This window comes from Manis javanica, chromosome 1 (assembly GCF_040802235.1).
Source record: "Manis javanica isolate MJ-LG chromosome 1, MJ_LKY, whole genome shotgun sequence".
In the NCBI taxonomy this organism is placed as follows: domain Eukaryota; kingdom Metazoa; phylum Chordata; class Mammalia; order Pholidota; family Manidae; genus Manis; species Manis javanica.
In genome coordinates this window covers 137944497-137964336 of record NC_133156.1, presented here as the reverse complement: position 1 = coordinate 137964336, position 19840 = coordinate 137944497, and the positions used below count along the sequence as shown (strand labels likewise).

Below are 19840 nucleotides of genomic sequence, written 5' to 3'. Positions count from 1 at the left end.
CAGAGACCAAAATTTCCCAAGAACTCAAAGTAAGAAGTGGAACAGTCAGGACTCAAACTCACAAAATCTCCCTCAGACCGAATCCTCTTAAAGATGACACCATAGTGCCTCTAAGAAAACAACCCAAGAACTTTGTCTATCCCCTAGTGTGAGTATCTTTATGTCTGATCATGAACCAGTTACTTGAATGGTTCACTGCAGTTACTTATTCGAATCAAAGCCATAGAAATAATAACCCAGGAGCATCTTTTAAAACAAGCTTTGCTGGAAAAATGCGTGTACCTGTTGGACGTTAAGCGGCGTGAGGATCTCCTCCCCCCTGAGGAACATGGATCTCTGGGTCAGAGCGTCCGTGAGCTGTGTTGGGTCCAGCCCAAGTAACTCTGCAGACCTGCCCAAGGCTGGGGAATCAAGAACAAAACAGAAGTGGACACAGAGTCCAGAGAAGGGACAGGCCGTGGGAACCCAAACCGGTTCAAAGCTAACTCCACAGAGCAACACATCGAAGCCGAGACTATTTCTAAATTCCTCAGGCAGAATTTACAGAACACATGTTCTACCGGTAAATTAATTTACTCCCTTAATGTATTTCAGGTTAGTAGCACAGAACCTGGTGCTTGAACGAGGCATGATCTGCAGACTGAGGGTGGAATCCCCAAGATGCTGTCAGAGGTTTGCAAGGTCAGAAGTATTTTAAATAATAACACTAAGATGTTATCTGCTATTTTACTCTCATTCCATCACAAGTAAGCAGAAGTTTTCCACTGGCTCCCACCTCAACAAATGGAGCATAGAAGCAAATATGAGAATCTAACCAGATGTGAGAGTTGTCCATTGCATTAGGTATTTTTTAAAATTTGCAAAAATTTAAGACAGTGTCAGTCTTCTAATTTTTGTTGGCTTGGAAGAAAGTCATTTCAATAAAAATGATATTATTTTAATATGCAGTGGGTTTATTACAGTTATTTTAAATGTCACTGTTTTAATTTCTAATGCAGCAAACATGGACAGATACGACCTCTTCGGGGTTCTCTATGATATTAAGATTAGTAAAAAGTGCTAGGGTCAATTATTTGGAAACTCTAGGCTCCCACAGAGCCATTCTGAACTTGAACTTATCCAGTCCCCAGCCTCCATGCCCTCATACATTGCTTCCATCAGAAAAGTTTACAGAATACACAAATCACTCCAGGAAATGATGACTGACATACTATGTACATATTAACTCACTGAATATTAACACACCTCTAAGGTATTTATAGACAAGGAGCCACTAGTCTGGTGGGGACAACCCAAGTTAACAGCCTGTGGCAGAGCTGGAACATGAACCAAGCATTCTTGCTTAAAAACCAAAGGTCTTCCCCGTCACACTGTGCCACCACTAAGTAACTCTGAAAAACCACGGCAGCCCTACACCCTAATCCTTGTTGGTCCTATTTCCTCTTACAGGGCCCATTTTCCTTTTCTCTTAGTAAGAATGAGAACACAGCTTCCATCCCATTCAGTTATCACTTCTCAGATGCTTCAACCCTCTATTAACAGACTATTCACATTAGATACAATGTTCTGTAGCTCTCTATTCCAGGGGTCAGAAAACTTTTCCTGTAAGAGGCCATCTAGTAAATATTTTAGGTGTAAGTCTCCTATCAGGGAAAAAGCCAAGGTGGGAGGCAACAATCTTACCTGTTTTGAAGGAAACCTGTGCCCCACCGGCAGTGATAAATTCTATGTTCCCAAGCTGTAATATACCAGCAAGCAACCTCAAAACTTCCCGAACTTCTTCCTTGCTAAACTGCATTACTTCCATTGCCGTCTGGAAGAAAATCAACATATTTACATGTTGTTTTTTTCATACTAAAGAAAATGAAAAATGCTCATTACTCACTTAGGTATTTCTCTAAAGGCAAGAAAACAGGACATAGAGGCATGCTCCTCACTTTCAAATGATAAAGACTTTATGCAAGTACTCATAAAAGAACCCGACATTAAGAATGTAGAATGCCGAGTAAGCCAATCAATGAAATAAAAACAAGCCCCCTAGTTATGCCACAAAAAAATTACCTCTGATGGTGGATAAAGAAATACTTTTTAATGCAAATATCAAAGCCTAATAAAACATTTATTTTCTTACAATAAAAAAAGGAGTGGGGACAGGACCTCATAGTACTCCTATAGGGTAAATTCTGGTTAAATAACGGTTAAATGTGGCAGGAATCCAAGTAAGTGGAATAAAATTCTCTATCAGGACCTCCACAGAGTTTTCTGTTCCTTTTATAATAGATACCGATGGAAAATCTGAATGGCTCTTTCTTCCCTAGATACTCTTCATATCTCTGTTTTTACTTTCTCCAAAGGATTTTTAAGGTCTTGGTCTTTGGAGAACAAATGAAAGCTAATGTTCTATGGTTTTGGGAAAAATAAAAACAGGCACTTATGGGGGGTTTGCTACTAAATCCAAGGACCTAAATAACTGAAGCCAACAGTCTTAATCATCTCTAAGATTCACTCACTTTCTATAGTGATTTAGAAGTCATACTCCTGTTGGGGGGAAATTAGCTAAATCAACACTTCCACCACCAAGAAACATGCAACCAAAGGCAGAGTTGTTGGCAATACTGATGAAAATGACCTACAGAGAGAACGTGGATACGTAACGTGACGCTCACTACAGTGTCCACGGGGGACCAGGAAGAAGGAAACCATGCGCTGCCTTGAAGCAACAGAAATCGCAAAAGGAAACAACTAGAGATTTGACAATGTGAAAAGTTTAATTTCTTTACAAGGAAAAAATAATGAAGATGAAATAAAGGGCAAACACAGTAGACAGGGAAACAATTTAAAAATGACCAGGAAGGAGCCATAGCTTAGCTATACTAAGAGAGATGAAACAAAAATAAAGTAAGCACTTCTCTGAGGAGGAAATGACAAACCTTCATAGAAATCAAACTACAGCAGTTAAAGAAAATTGGAGATCACTTCTATTAAATTAGCAAAAAATTTCTAAACAGTGAACCTTAACTTGGTGCAACTGGGACATGTATGCACCCTGGCCACTGGTACTACAAATCAGTATAATTTTTGGAAAACGCAATTACATCATGCTGGGCCACACATACACATAATTTTACAAATATCAGAGAGGGTATATAACTTTCTCAGGGTTGCACAATCAAGATTCAAAGTCAGGCCCACGGACCCAACACCTAAAAACTTATTATTCATTCAACTCTATTACTTTCCAGGGACATAAAAAGACAAAAGAAATCTCTGTAATGTCCTGAAATTTCAGAGCTGGTAATGTGTTACAAGGAAAATCTCAATAGGAAAGAAAGTCATGCGAAATATTCACTACAGTGTTAACACTTTCAGAGAAAAAATTCTAACTATCCTATAATCAGACAAATCAAATATAATAAACTTGTTTGAATAGTGTATAGTTTTTAAAAGGAAATTATGATTATAAAGACACATGATTATATTTATGATAGCTTTATATAAAAAGTAAATTATATTTTTGCAACTAAGTTTCTAAGAAAATAAGGCTGGAAGAAAATACACAAAATTGAAAATACAGTTTACTTCTGAACAATGTAGAGTTCAACTGCACAGGCCCACTTGTATGTGGATTTTTTTCAATAAATACACTGGAAGCCTTTTGAGATTTGCAACAATTTGAAAAAACATCCTTTTCTCTAGTTTATTCTAGCATAAGAATGCAGTAAATAATATGACACAAAATACATGTTAATTGTTAATGTTATTGCTAAGACTTCTGGTCAACAAGCTATAAAATTTTTGGGGGGACGGGTGTCAAAATTTATACATGGGTTTGACTGCATAGCGGGGTCAGCACATCTAACCCCCACATTGTTCAAGGGTAATATATATTTATAAAATAGTTGTAATGTTGGGTTGGCAGGCTTATCATTACATTCTCTCACATATTTTAATGTTTTGACAATATTTTTACAACATATGACACTATTGATAGGTGAATGGATGAGCAAACTGCTGTCTATTCAACGGACTATTACTCACTACAAAAAAGAATGAATTGTGTTATGTGTGATGTGGATAAGCAAGACACTAGACACAAGAGAATACACTCTATGATTTCACTTACACGAAACTCCAGAAAAGACAAACCTACTATAGTGACTGAAAGCAGATCAGTGGTTTCCTAGTGGTCTTAGAGGGCTAAGAAACTTTTGGGGTATAGAATTGTCTTTTATTTTGATTGTGGTTGTGGGTACATGGGAATTCATGTAACCAGGAATTCAAAATTCACTGAAACGTATAATTTAAGTGATAACATTTAATGATATGTACATTGTATCTCAAAGTTGATTACTAAAAATAAAAACACCATGAATTATTTAATCACAGGTTAGAAGACTCATTTCAAGGGTACAAACAGAAATTGATGCGAAGAAGTGTTTGTCAAGTGCCTGCCAATTCTGAAAAAGCCTATGGGAAAATATTTATTCAAATTTACTTATTGTAAAGCAAATATGGTTAAGAAATACACAATATTTTCTTATTCTCAAGACCTTTCAAACAGTGGTAGGAACAAATCAGACATTAGCAAAATGATTACAAAAGCAACTACTCATGCAAAAGTTATTATTTCCCTTTTATGATTAAAGTTTCCTCATATCTCCTAAGACATATTCAACACTAACTGACAAGTTTTTTTTAGCTCATCTTAGAATGACCACAGAAACTAAATAAAGTCTTCACTGTTTAAGCCACCTACTTGGACTTTATAGAATACTAAAAGGAAATAAAATTTTTAAGCAGCTTACAGTAGCAGAAAATTTCAAACTGTCAAATGAAAAGTATCAAAAGATGTCCCATGAAAAAATTCTTCATTAAGTTCTCAAAATATATACAAAGGTTATATATGGAGACATGACAACAAAAGAACTAAATGTGCTTATAGATTAATATATTTGTGACTTCTTTACTTTCAAGTCTAAATCTCAGTGAATTTAATCAGTTAGGAGTATGGTGGTTGGGTGGTAACTGCATTAATCATACCATGGAGTAATTTAGTGGCTGCAACCATTAGCAGCAGTGTGGATGTACATGCTAAAAATGATATAAGAGCCTTACTTATTGTCTCTTACTGTCCTAGACACCATATTTTTAGTAGCAATTCCCACCTCTTTGGCAAGAGTAGCCACTTTAAGGATTATAATAATCTTATTTTTTCAATAATATGGCTCAAGGCTTAAAAAAGCCTGGGAAATCCTCAGTATAGTTCAGAAGTGCTAAGCAGCAATTTTGTTATAAAACTGGTTTTTGAAAACAGGTATTTTTGAAAATGGGGATGGCAAATATGTGATATGGTCCTAACCCCTAAGATCCAAAGGAAACCTGTGGTCATCACACTAGAAACAAATAGAGAAAAAAGAACAAATTTAAAGTGCACCGTTGGTGGGAATGTAAATTGGTACAGCTCCTATGGAAACCAGTATGGAGATTCCATAAAAAATTTAAAATACAAATACCATCTGATCTAGCAATTCTACTTTTGGGTATTTACCTGAAGAAAACAAAAACACTAATTCAAAAAGATATTCATTTGATATTATTCATTGCAGCACTAATAAAATAGCCCAGATATGGAAATAACCCAAATTCTCACTGATGGATGAAAGGATAAAGATATTATACATAGGGTGGGGTGCAGGGGCCAGAGAACAAGAGAGAAGGGAGTACTACTCAGCCATAAAAGAGAATAAAACCCTGCCACTTTGACAATATGGATGCACCTAGAGGGGATTATTCTGAGTGAAATAAGAGAAAGACAAGTACCCTATGATTTCATTTATGTGTGGAATCTAAAAAAACAAAGAAAATGAACAAACAGGAGCAGATTCATAAATACAAACTGGTGGTTGCCATAGGGGCATGGCAGGGGTGTGGGAGGAAGCAAAATAGATAAAGAGGGAAAAACTTCGAATTATAAAATAAGTCACAAGGATGAAAGTACAGCATATGGAATATAGTCAATAATATTGTCATCGCTCTGTATGGTGACAGATGGTAACTACACTTAATTGTGGTGAGAATTCCATAGTGTACAGAATTGTTGAATCACTATGTTGTACACGTGAAACTAGTATAATATAGTATTGTTAACTACACTTCAATTAAAAAAAAAAAAGGTGCTTTATCCCCAAAGAGTACATCTGCTAAGGTCTCACACAGCCGTGAGACAGGGAGGTGCCACTCACAAAGGCATGGGGACCCCAGATGAATCCTGAATAAACAGTGTGACTGAAATGGTGGAAGGGGAGGCTAATCAGGGCAGAGTAAATTACAAGTAACTTGATAATAATGTATTATGTAATATTATGTTATAACAGGTAATATTATGTTATTTTATAACATACAATTTGTTTATACTCCCAAGCATTCCAACATTTAAAGAAACTGACATTCCCAAGCTCGGCAAAATCAACATAGGAAAATGCAAATGAAAGCATTTGACTTTGGAAGGAAATACTGAGATAAGCTACATTAAAAAAATAGCCAATATAATCTGTTCCAATTATTTTTCTTTCTTCAGAAGAATGAGAGGTTATATGTAGACTGTTCACCGTCGTCTTGTGGTGCCGAGAACAGTGGAGACACACAGCAGGTGCTCAAACAAGATAAATACAGAAAATTAAGAGTTTTGTGTCTTTTTGTCACCATTTCTATGTTACTACTGGTGATGGTGCTATACACGGCATAAATATGGGCTGGCTAGGATGGACAGTGATATTTATGATCTAAGAAATACAATCATAATAATTATGCTATCATTAAAGCTGAATATGCATTATAAAAATATGATGAATGATAAAGGAAATAAAATCCTCAAATTCAGCCTAACATTTTTGTTCCAATCTTTTTTCTGCACATATAATTGCCATATATACATGCTATATATAAAATGCTTATTTTTTAAATAGAAGGATTATATACTGCTGCATCCTTCCTTCCCTACTTATTATGTAATGAGCCAGTTTTTCCATATTAAGTACCTTGAGCATGTTTTATTTTATGGGTGTTAAGAAATTTAATTTAAGCCTTTCCCCAGTTCATGATTCTTGTAGGTTTAGGGGAAGAAAAACTTATTTTCTCTAGGAAAGAATACTTTTTTCCTTCTTTCCAAAGTTGCATGTTTATTTCTGTTTCTTTTCTGACTGCATTGCTCAGAACTTCCAGAAGATTAAATAATAGCAAAAATTAACGTGTTTCTAATTTTAATACACATTCATGGAATGTTCATTAACATTTCAGATGGGTTAACACTGAAAATCCAAACACAGTAATTGCCAAGTGAGTATTTAAGAAGCTAGAAACAGAACACTTAAAAAGTTTGTTTCCTAAGACCAAATTTCAAATACCAAAACCCATCACTTCAACTTAAAAATAAAAGCTAATACTGCCAATAGGCCAACCCCCAATTACTTGTAGCTCAGAAAAAGAACAAACAATTCTGAGTTAAAAAATGATGGCTCAAAAGGAAAGCAGAGTGGAGGCATCAGATTAACTCTGCCAGGCGCCGCAGGCCGAGGGCGGGCCTCGGTGCCCAGTGCTCCCTAGTGGCCAGGGAGCTCAACAGGACCGGCTGTGGGATGGAACTGCCACGTGGAGCACTGGGAGTCTGTCACCACAAACACAAAACACTGTTCTCCGGCTTTAGGAAAGAAGCAAAAATAAAACAAAATAGAAAGAAAAATCCTGGGACAGACTGGTTTTTTTTTGCGCCTTACTGATCAACAGTAAGAATGAATTTTAATACTTATTTTAACATATGATCTTTCCAGCAAAGACAGTGATAAATGAATTGGGAATTGACAGTTTGAGTAGGGAGAGAAGTCTTAGGGGGCCAAAGCAAAATTAGGAAAGAATTAAAGAAAACAAAACACAGTTCATAAAATCCAATTTGCAGGGCTGAATCCCATGCCACGCCCCACCAGGGTACACAGCAATGCTATCTGCAAGACACTGTTCACAGGTTAAAAACAGATGGGGAGCAAAAAACATTTTGCATCATGAACCAAATAAGAGGGAGGGAGAGGGGAAGACGAGTTTGGTAGCACAGCTTACTCTATTTTTAATTTCATTTTCAATTTAAGGATACATACATTGGACATGAGGAAATGATGTGTGTGTGGTATGTATCCACTTAAAAAAAAGACTTGATTTTCCGCTTTTGGCTCAGAGGAGGCCATGGTCTAACTTTCTTTGGTTGTCCCGAATCAGTGCTCAGCCAATACCCGCTGCCTCCACCATGCCCTCTAAGTCCAGCCCCAACGAGATCAAAGTCATATACCTGAGGTGCACCAGTGGGCAAGTCGGTGCCACGTCTGCCCTGGCCCCCAAGATCTGCGCCCTGGCTCTGTCTTCCAAAAAAGTTGGTGATGACCTCACCAATGGGACACGTGATTGGAAGGGTCTGAGGATTAGGGAAGCCGACCATTCAGAACAAACAGGCCCAGACTGAGGTGATACTTCTGCCTCAGCCCTGAGCATTAGAGCTTTCGAGGAGCCGTCAAGAGACAACGAGCAGAGAAACATTAAGCACAACAGAAACATCGCTTTTGATGAGATTGTAAACATGGCCCGACAGATGCAGCACTGATGTTTAGCTAGAGAACTTTCTGGAACCATTAGAGAGATCCTGGGGACTGCCCAGTCTGCGGACTACAAAGCTGATGACGATCACCCTCATGACATCAACAGCGGTACAGTGCAATGCCCAGCTAGCTAAGTATTACAAAGGAAAAATTTCCGATAAAGGATCATTTGACAACCAAATGAACAAAAAAAAAGACTTGATTTCATTCCACAAGGCATTCTTATGAACAATCTAGAGAGTAAATGGGGGATAGAGAACAGAGAGGAATCTGGGTGCACCCAAAGCAGGTATGACCTGCCTTGTGATTGACAGTCTGGGGTTTGGAGTTAAGACTGTGTATAGATACCAGCTTTATGAGGCACTGTGATTAGGCTGGTCACCAACCTGAGTCACAGGACAGACCCAACTGCAGTTCCTACCCTCACAGAGTTGTTACGAATAACCAGAGAGATGGCTCACATCAAGTGCATGTCATATGTGCTCGATGAGCTGCATTTATGATGATGAATCAACTCCAGATCCCTGTATCATCTGGTCTATAATCACTTTGGCAAAGGCCATGAGACCTCACTGATGAGCCCTACTGGCCATGTTCAGTCAGGTGGGGCTGTTAATACAGCTCAATGACCAGGCTTCCTACACACAGTCACCTTATCACAAAATCCTTATAATACCTGGAGCTACAAGACATCACATGTGTCTACAACTCACAGTTGTTAAGATGACTACTATTCCTACAAGCAGAATTAGGCTGAGAACCAGACAAGACCCTAAAGGTACCCGGTCTAATGGTTGACAGATTTGTTTTTAGCTGCAAAACTCATTAAAAACGACAACAACAAAAAGAAATTTGTAAGTTCAAAAATGGAGGATTTGCTTACTTCAATGCCAAGCCCATGATTTTTGTTTTATTTTTATTTTTTTGAATAGCTGTCCCAAGTCGACCAAGTCTATCTGTCATGAATGACAAAGACACCCATTTTCTAAAGAAAGAGGATTCCTTGGATACCCTTCCAGCCTGGAATGGTCTGTATTGCGACTGGGAACAAGAAGAAAGTATCTGTTCTGTCATAGCGGTGCAAATGTAATTACTTGTATTTTTATTTTTTAAAAATCTTTTGAAACAGATAATGAAATCTGTCACTTGTAACAGGGAAAAATAAAAGAAAGTAACTTACAATAACTTCACTAAAGGATTCCTGATCATTGATTGTCGTGTCTTTTACATATCCAGACTGATTCAAGTAGTGGTAGTTTTCTGGCACAGATAAATAAAATTCTTCTACAAAAAAAAAGAAGGAAAACCATAAAGTAATACTTTACTGGTAGGATAAGACAGAACCCAAAAGAGTTTTCACTTTGTGGCTTTAAAAAATAAAGTACATAAACTTTTCTACAGTACGGTATTAAGTGCTTATTTATCATCTAGGGAAAATAGAATTAAACTCAATGGGATGATAGGAAATGTTACTGGGAAAAAAAAATTGATGAGGATCCTGTTTTGACTGTTTTCTCTTAAAAACCAAGTGTTTAAGAATTAAAAGTAAAACTAGGCACATTATTTTTTTTCATAAACATCCTTTAAATCAGAAAAGTACCAAGATTCCAAAAATAAACAACTCAAAATTTCTCGGTTGATGATTTTCCCTCCACATTATCTAGCTCTACAATGAACTGAATGTCTTCTGATGCTCTCATATATTTTGTTTTGGCTGGTATAATATCAAAGTCCAACAGGTGTCTTCTTACTCACTGATGGTTTTTAAAGGGAAAACACATTACTGCTATGTATTTCTCTGCTGTGTCGCATTTACCCACCTCTCTCTTCAGGTTCTAGCCCTGCCAGCAGTGCATAGAATATGTGATAATTCCTTTCCCCAGGATTTTGCCTTACTACTCGGTTCTGTGGAGATAAATCAGATTTCTATTCAGAGATGCTGCTTCTGCTTATTACAACTCAGTAATTTCTAGAAATTATTATGGAAGGAAATGTGAATTCAATCATGTTTACTTACTTTTTCTAATAAATCTTCATGTGGAAAGCAACGGCAAGTCAAGGAACAAAACCAGGCCAAGGTGCGCTCAATTAGCCTTTAATTTTCTATTCTCTGTTACCCAAATAGTTACAAGTCCCTGTTTCTTTGACATTGAGACTTCAGGAGCCAAAAGACAAGCCATCAACACACAGATTCATCTAAATCAATTTCAAACATGACATGGTGTCCTAGGAGGAACCAAATTATGGGGCAGAATTTATTCCAAAGAACAAATAACTGATACTTGACAATGAATCTGACTTTTTACATTAAGGATATCAGAGATTTCTGAGAGAAAAATGGTTCCTTATCTCCTCGAGTAATTAATAGGCCAAGCATAGTGATATTAGAATGATAACTAGGTAGAACCAGGAAGAAATGCTTCACATTCTTTATTGGTCCTCATGATGAGCAAGAACAGTTTCTGCTTAAAGAATCAAATACTACAGACAAACACTAAATGAAACAGGATACAATCTACAATTCTCCCGCCCTGAATATTTCCCTTCTGGCAGATGTTCAGCTGCACAAACTTCCCAAAGCGACTAGAGTTGTTATTGTACACCGTCTTCGCGTTGCCGAAAGCTTCCATGATGGGACTGTGGAGGAAGGGAGAACAACGTCCAGTTATAAGATAAATAAGCCCCTGAGATGTAAAGTATAGTGCAGGGAACACAGGCAATAATACTGTATGTAACTGTAGTTATAGGTAACTAGACTTAAGGTAACAAAATATCAAGTCACTATGACACCTACTGGAAACTATGGCATACTGTATTTGAGCTGTACTTTAAAAAAGAAAGAAATGAGGACAGCAGCAAGTGTTAACAGGGCAGATCTAAAAACGGCAAGCAAATTCCTCAGAAATGTCAAAATAGACAAATGCAAGACAAATCTGAAATCAAAAGGACCTATGGTGACTGTGTTTATTTACAGAAGAGCAAGATTTTCCAAGCATTGGCTGGAATGGGTTTGTAACACTTATCTATTTTGAATGGGAGATCTTACAGCTGGTTGTGCGAGCACAGGATGCTAGCCAGAGTTAAAGAGACGGCAATGGCTGGTCCCAGAGCAACTAGCCTGGGCTTCTCCACACCAGCCAGGGACTGCACAGAAAAAGCCTCTTGAATTCTAGAAATTGAGAAAGTACTGGTCCTGGAAATTTCACCCATCTGTTGTATGTCCTGGGGCAACTCAATTTATTTGGGTCTTTTCCAACTGTGAAATGGGTGAGACTAGCTCAGGGTCAGCAGACTCTTCTGTAAAGGACCAGATAATAAGTATTTTAGGCTTTGTGGGTCAGGTGGTCTTTGCTGCAACTATTCATCTCTGCAGCTGCAGCATGAAAGCAGCTGTAAATCATCCATCAACAAGCGAGTTTGTCTGTGTCCCAGTAAAACTATATCGGTCTCTAGGAGGAAAGTGTAAAAGTTCTGGAGATGTATGGTGGCCATGGCTGCCCAGCACTGTGAATGTACTTCATGCTACGAAGCTGTACTTACACTGACAAATGCTTACAATCATAAATATGTGTATTTTATGACAATTAAAAAAATGAATGGTTTGAATGCTGAAACAAAAACAGAAACAGGCTGCCCCTGATAGAGTTTGCTAACTCCTGGATGAAATTCTAAATAACAGGATGTGTAAAGCCCCTATCAACTCCAAAATCTTGTAAGACCCAAATCAGACACTGGGCAGCTACATATCTGAAACAACAATTCAGTTGCTACCTCAGCGCACGACCCCCCTTCCGGCTCTGGGGCCCACGGCCATGCGATGTAGCGCTGATGGTGAGCGGCTACAGTAAGGCCGTCCTGCTCACGCGGCGCCTCCAGGGACCGGAGACCACTGGGCACCCGCTCATCTCCGTACTAAGCCCTGTTACACGCTGGCTGGAGGGTGAAATTCCTGACAACCAGGAGGCCTCCACAAGCTATCAGTGGCTCTCTAGTCGGAGGTGGCGGCAGAACGTTCTGTAGGATCCCTCACCAACGCAAACCTGGCCCGGTGAGGGAGGCTATCAGAAACTGCCAAGTCCATGTCAAGACTTTTCCTTGAGGAATTGTAAAAGAAGTCAAGAAAGAGAAAACAGCCCACTGACTTAAACTCTTTCTTCAGTAAGCCACAGCCTGAGGAAAGTGAAGGCCCTGAGTTGGAAACAAAGGACATGAAGAAATACCTGCTTTCAAGAATAGCTTGTTCAACACAGGACGTCTTCTCCTTTAAGGACAACTCCAAAGACTGTTGACTGATGACCGATAAAAACTTGAGCATCAACTTAGTGCTTTCGGTTTTGCCTGCCCCACTCTCACCACTGAAAGACAAAATGCAGACATTTGTGCTTCCAAATGTAATTTCTTCTGACAACCAGTTTGGCCGATATCACTACAATTTGTCCACAGTACAACTGTTGAAAGGTGGGAAGAGGGCAATCAAAATGCCTGTGTTGTGTCAAGAGCTGACTTAAAGGGACGCAAAAGCACTTTCTTCTGCTGGCCACACTGTCTCAGGGGTTATGAATGCTTCTCCTTGGTGTGCGTGGAAAACAGAACAACCTTTGGTAGTCAGGGTGTATGATGGATGGGGCCTCTCCCGGGTGGGCAGCTCTGTGAGAGCAGACACCTTTGTTTTGTGCAGTCAGAGTCCCAGACATCTCAACAGGGTCTGGCTGTTGGAAGGAACTTGGGAAATATCTGTTCAACAAACGAGCACAGCTAACAGAATCTTTCTAGGAAATACAGAGGTAAATCTGCATACAAATGAAATAATTCACAGCTTTTATTGAAGGGTGGAGGAAATGAGCCAGCAGGCATTTGACCCATACCTAATCCTACGAGGGAGGCAGTAGCTAAGTGTCCAAGTCAGAAACTTAACAGGTCTGAGTCCAAAGTCCTGCAGAGGTGACACGTGGGTGACAGTTAAGTTAAAGTGAAAAAGCAATGCAAGGGCAGGGATGCCACTGAGAGGAGTACATGGGCACAGCTACGTCTTGAAGGACGGGCCAACAGCAGCCAGCAAGGGGCAGAGGGGAAGGATTTGTGGTCAGACAATGGGGGCAAAGCACAGAGGCCAGCTGAGCGGGGAAGGATCGTACAGGTAGTGGGATCTGGGTCTAGCTCAGCTGGACAGATTAGTGACAGTGGAGAAAGAAGGCCTAACGGATGGAGTCTGATGGTCCCAAGGCGACTGCAGGAGAGGAAGACTGAGGTCATCCACTGAGACCAGAGCTCCCTGGGAGATCAGCTGTTGTCATCAGGCATGTGGCAGGCAGGTCTTGAAGAAGTACAACCGGTATGGAGATGAGAGATTTGGAAGGAGAAACTCCATTTAATAATTGCTCAATGGGCACGACAAAGAGCTGAGCTCCTAAAGAAGCAGTTCTCATTGAGTGCCACAATCTGGGAAGTTATGAAAGAGAAATTTTTGTGAAAACATGGTAAGTGATTAAGCACAGAAAGAAAGGAGAGGAAATGACTCAGAGATGATACCATCTGTGCCCAGGTGGGAGCCACAGGCCCCTGGGGAATCTCCACTGGGCTAGGCCTATCTTAGTGATTCCATTCCCTTTGTAAGTGACAGGGTTGGCCAAGCGCAGGGGGCCACGAGTCCAGCCAAAGGCTTAACATCAAGCGTGCTGAGGACTCCAGGAGAGATGGGCAGGCACACACGAGACCAGGCATGAATGGCAGATTTGCCTCAGACAGCAAATACCGGGGAATCCACACCTATCTTGAGATCGTAAGTGAATGACAAGGAAATCAGAGACGCACCTAAAGGGAGTGGCTGAATCCACAACCCTCAAACTGTTCTGCCTCATGTTGTCTGAGAAAATAAAGACCCGTGGAAGTTAGGCCAACTTTGGTTGGTTTTCTATAAGCAATCAATCTCCCTAGTAAGGGCTTAGCATTCATCTTTGTGTAAATGGCACCTGCCTAGTTCACCACCTGGCACACAGGAGGCACTCTGCAAGGGTACACAAAATGAGTAACATAGAATTTAAGAGAAAGTTGCAAGAACAGAATACTTGCTATTAAAAAAAAAATCTACCTAGCAGTTGATGAATAAATTGTATCAAAACAAACACAACTTAAAGGGGTAAGTTCTCTAGTTAAAGCATCTGAGGCAGAAATGTTGTGTGTTCTCTGGACCCATCTCTATCTCTGACACTCAGAAGTGGATGACAGTCAACCTCCTTTTTAGGAAGGACACTGATCAGTTAGTAACAGACTAAATGTGGCCAACTGAGTAAGAGTGGGCTGTTGAACAACTAGGCACGAGGAAAGCACGCCATTTCCACGTCTGGTAGCTAAAAATTCCCCTTCGTGGTCCTCTGGGCTCTCTGTCTTCCCTGCCTGCTGAACAGGAGCCCTCAGGGATGGCACATCTCTAAAACAAAGTGACATGTGAAATAGTCAACTCTCTCACCTTCCCATGTGGAGCTTCAAAATGAAGAAGAAGGAAACCCTTTCCTTGTTTCGCCCCCTAAGACTTGAGGGCTATTTGTTACAGTAGTTAGCCTACCTTGGCAAACGTAACCAGGCAAAAATACCACCTTGGAGAAGATACTGTTCAAATTGGACAAAGACTTGGTCAAGGAGAAGAAAACCTGGGGCGTCTCGTAATTAACCACTCATAGGTATCAATCTTCAGCCACATTTCTTTCTCTGTGTAGCATATTTTCTTCAAGCATTTAAGTTTTTTGATATGTAAGTAAAACTTGAAACAAAAATAAGAGATTTGTCCAGTGTTCAGCAATAATTCTCCAACTTGGCTGCACATTAGCCTCTCCTAATATGTTCCTAATCCAAACCTGGAAAGGGAGAATTCAATCATCAGCATTTAAAAAAACTGTCCAGATGTTCCTACTATGAGGCCAGGTTTGGAAACCATCACTCTTGAGAGCAGTTTCACAGAACTCAGACTGGACTGTACCAGGAGAGAAGCGGCGGCTCCTAAACACGGGCCTGCGGAAGTGTTACAGGAACAAGGCAAAGAACAAAATAATTAACTCACGTATTGTGAAAACCCAGAGGTATGTCAGACATTCTGGACAAAAATGTCAAGGTAACAGGACTCTCTGCAGGTAGGACGCTTTTATCTAACCTTCCTCATCCTCCTTTCCCCACCCCTGCCTGCGAATTCCCCATGAAAACAATTCACGGAGGGTCAAACCAGTGTGATCTTTGAAGCAATGGAGATGATTTCCACAGGTATACTTTATTCCTTAAACATCTGTGTGCCTATGCACCAGGCTGCACCGCAGAGAAAACAGTCACGAGCAAAATGGCCAGGGACAGTGTTCATGTACGATCTAGCAGCAGAAAGGGACCTCAAACAGTTATAAATTACGGTGAGTGCCGTCAAGTATAAATCTCCAGGGATGGGAGGATAATCTGGATGCAGGGTAAAGGTTCAGTGAAGATCTAGGGTGGAGGGGACATTTAGACAGAAATGTAAAGATATGCACAGGACTTGACTGGGTGAAAACAGAAGGATGGGGAGGGGAAGACGGGGAAGGGGAGAGAGACACTCTAAGAGGATGAGAGGCTAAGTGACCTGGAGGAGGGAGAAGCAGCCTTCATGGCCACATCGGGGAGTCACAAGGGGCTGGGTCCCACTTGAGAGATCACTGCTTTCAACTACGGAATTGGTTCCTTTAAAGAGGGAACTGGGGTGGTGGGAAAGATCATGAATCACATCCTCCCAATCACAAACCCCATTTTCAAATTAATCATTGGTATAATGATTTATTTATAATATACATAATATGCATGTTACATATGTGTGACATTGTGATTTATAATTAGAAATCTATACATTTCCTGGCACAGATGTCCTAAAATTCTTGTAATTTTCTGAGTGTTGGCAGCACCAGAGGTATCTTTTACAATGTTAACTCGGTGACTTCTGGAAAGCCCCTAGGTAACCAAAGGTTGGGGGCTGGTTGCTCTGGGGAACCGACTAGGTGATGAAAGGGCTGGAATGATCAGGCCCACCCCCTGCTCTGCAGGGAGGAGAGAGGGCTGGGGGCTGAATCCAATCACTGATGGCCAATGATTTAATCGATTGTGCTTAGTAATGAAGCCTTTAGAAAAATCCAAAAGGATAAGGTTTGGAGAGCTTCCCAGTTGGTGAACAAGTGAGATTTGGGGACATCCACTTCCCTGAAGAGAGCATGGCAGCTCATGACCTTTCCCCATGCCTGGCCCTGTGCACCTGTCCATCTGGCTTTCCTGAGGCAGTATCCTTTTATAACAAACCAGCAGTCTGGTAAGTAAAGTGTTTGAGTTCTGTGTGCTGTTCCAGAGAATTAACTGAACTCAAGCGGAGGGTCGTTGGAACCCCAAACCTATAGCTGATCCATGGGAAACACAGGGGACAACCTGGACTTGCAATTAGTGTGGGAAAAGGAGGTAAAAGAGGTCAGTCTTGTAGGGCTGCGCCCTTAACCTGTGGGATCTGATGTTATCCTCCAGGTAGATCGCATAAGAATTGAGTTTACTGCTTGTAGACTGGGTATGATATATGTTATATAAATCATACATAATGACATTACAATGATATATATAATCAGGTGTATACTTTGCTGATTGTAATCACACATCTATGAAGCCAAAATAAATTTAAGAATTAAATACAAATAAAATATAATACCAATAAAATCCAAATTAACAAGACTAATTTAGCTGCTGGTTAACGTTTCACTCAAATGGAGCCCTGCCTCACTGCTTCTCTTTTGAGCCTGGAGCGCTCCTGCTACCACGGGTGGCATGGTGACTCATTTATCCCACATCACTCCTTTATTCCAGCAGCTGTAAAGCAATTATGATGTTATTTCACCTTCGCTTATAGCACATCACTTACATACCAGTCCTATACTTTTCTCATTAGCCCATGGCAATTATAGTCCTAACCCTCGGCACCAACACGACTGCGAACACAAACACGGGCTTCAGAGAGCACCGTTCCCCCAGGTGAACCAAAAAGAGCTTATATTGTTAAAAAGCTCTATCAAGGTAAGAATGACAAAGAAGAAAGTAACCAACAGACGATATGGGGCCTTGAAGGCTGTACAAAGAGTTTTGAGAATTTTTCGTAGGCAGAACGGGAAGTCACAGGACAGCTGAAGCAAGACAGGGTCACAATCAGGTTCAAGACTTTAAAGTCCCTCTGTGTGGAGCAAGGTGGCGGCGGCCCGAGGGGATGCATGGCGATGAGAGGCGATGCAGCAGGGTGGGGGTGGGGGGCAGCAGGAGGGCGGCTGGTAAGTGCCAGGGAGGAGTGGGGAAGGGCCCTGAGAGCCCAGGGGCCTGCCCGTGTGACGAGCTGGGTGCTGGCAGTACAGGTGCGCACAGCCATCAGCTCTCATTAAACTGTGTAAATAGGGTCAGTACACTTGACTGTATGTCATTTTACCTTCATCTGGGGGTGGGGAGGGAATGACTTCTTGATCTCAGGCTTGGGATGTGGCAGGAGAGAGAGTCCACTTGCTGAGAATGAGAAGTATGGGAGGAGGAACACATTTTTGAGAGAAAATTAGGAGGAGTTTAGGATGCGCCACCCCGGACATGCCCATCAGAGATCTCTGTGATGGAACCTCGGGGGCACTTGAACAAACACTTGGAACTCATGGGGGAACTGGCAGGGGGTGATGTGTAGGTCTGGGAGGTCATGTAGATCCAAAGAAAAGGCAGGCTGGTTAGACGATGAGGCGATGGGAAAGGACTGCGGAGTGTGCGGAGAGTAACGAGGCAGCCCAGAATGCTGGCACCCCATGGGGGAGAGTTGGGGTGATGTGTGGTTTAAACAGGGGGTGAGGTGAAAGGGAAGAGGGTCTCACACACGTGACCAGGGGCCCTTCACCCACCCCATGGTCCAGTCTCCCAGTCCAGTGCAGGTGTCAGCAGACTATGGTTCCCAAATCTGCTCTACTGCCTGCTTTTGTAAATAAAGTTTTTTTGGAACACAGCCCCTGTCTTCATTTGCATATGTCTAGGGGCACTTTTGCCCTCCAAGGGCAGAGATAGTAGTTGTAACAGAGATGGTCTCACCTCTAATGCCTAAAATATATGTACACTCCCTGGCTCTTTACAGAAGACTTGCTAACACCTGACATTCTCCATCCTGTGAATCAAATTCCTGATTCACATGATTTTCTCAGAATATACACTCATCACCCTGTTGCCGGCTAGTAGACAGTTAATTTCTCTACTGCCCATAGGATTCAGCCCAAAGGTCTTAGCAAGCAGGACAAAGTCCTTAAGGTGTGACCTTGCTCCAGTTAGTAGGATTCTGATCTGAAACTAACACAGGGAGATGCAAGTTCAAATCCTGTGCCTAGTGCTCAAACCTAAAGTCTCTTGGCAAGTCACTCAACAGACCTCAGCCGTTTCCCCACATATAATGCCTCTGAGGCATGTCTGAGGATTACCCCACAAAATCAGTCTTTCTCCATGGACGTCAGCTCCCTTTTTCTGCCTTCCCAGCTCTTTCACATCCCTCAGCAAATCCCAGAGCCTTAGAGGCACACCTTCTATTTCCAAATTATCCTCCTCATTTCACCAGATGCTTCTGTACCCTACTTCTCTATGCTGGCCATATTCCTACATACTTTTTGACTCACGATCATATGTATCTTTCCCTGTGAAATGCCAGGTACATATTTCTGTTACGGCATTTGGTGGGCTGCACTAAAATTACTTATTTGCCATCAGTTTCTTCCCTTGGGGTAGAAGTTCCTGAAGGGTGGTGACTGGTTTTTTGTTTGTTTTTTAAATCCTAAAAGCCTAGTACAGTAACCTGCCATACCACAAGAGCAGGAGAGCTGTTCCACGCCTTATTCTGGTTGGTGATTTTCAAATCCAAAGTGCAAATTTTGTTCACTATTCTGATCCAATCATTTCTAAATATATTACTGGAAATAGAAAAAGACCAAACACCTAATTATCATTCCAGAACATAAAAAGAAATTTCTCGAGTTTTGGAAAACCAAAACATGCAAAAGGTCCTAAGCCAACAGTTGCTTCATATATCTATCCTTTGATTGACAGCTACTGAATGCTGGCCCTCCACCAGCCATTGTTCTGGGCAATGAATTTCGTAGATGAATTAGTCACACACTTCACTTACACTTCCTATCTTAAAAGGTCATACACACTGA

The 19840-nt window shown here is 40.9% G+C and overlaps 1 protein-coding gene and 1 pseudogene across 1 annotated transcript in view; one reads left to right on the top strand and one right to left on the bottom strand.

The window, feature by feature from the left end:
- MYO10 (myosin X) overlaps window positions 1–19840 on the bottom strand; it is a 200490-nt gene that overhangs the window by 75414 nt on the left and 105236 nt on the right. Inside the window, exons 5-11 of the mRNA XM_017653599.3 lie at window positions 12860–12994; window positions 11152–11276; window positions 10657–10670; window positions 10460–10544; window positions 9820–9923; window positions 1684–1813; window positions 283–401 (exon numbers count right to left, since the gene is read on the bottom strand). Coding sequence (XP_017509088.2) covers window positions 283–401; window positions 1684–1813; window positions 9820–9923; window positions 10460–10544; window positions 10657–10670; window positions 11152–11276; window positions 12860–12994 — 712 coding nt within the window. The remainder of the gene's footprint in view (window positions 1–282; window positions 402–1683; window positions 1814–9819; window positions 9924–10459; window positions 10545–10656; window positions 10671–11151; window positions 11277–12859; window positions 12995–19840) is intronic.
- On the top strand, window positions 1831–9813 carry LOC140849630 (large ribosomal subunit protein uL11 pseudogene; annotated as a pseudogene).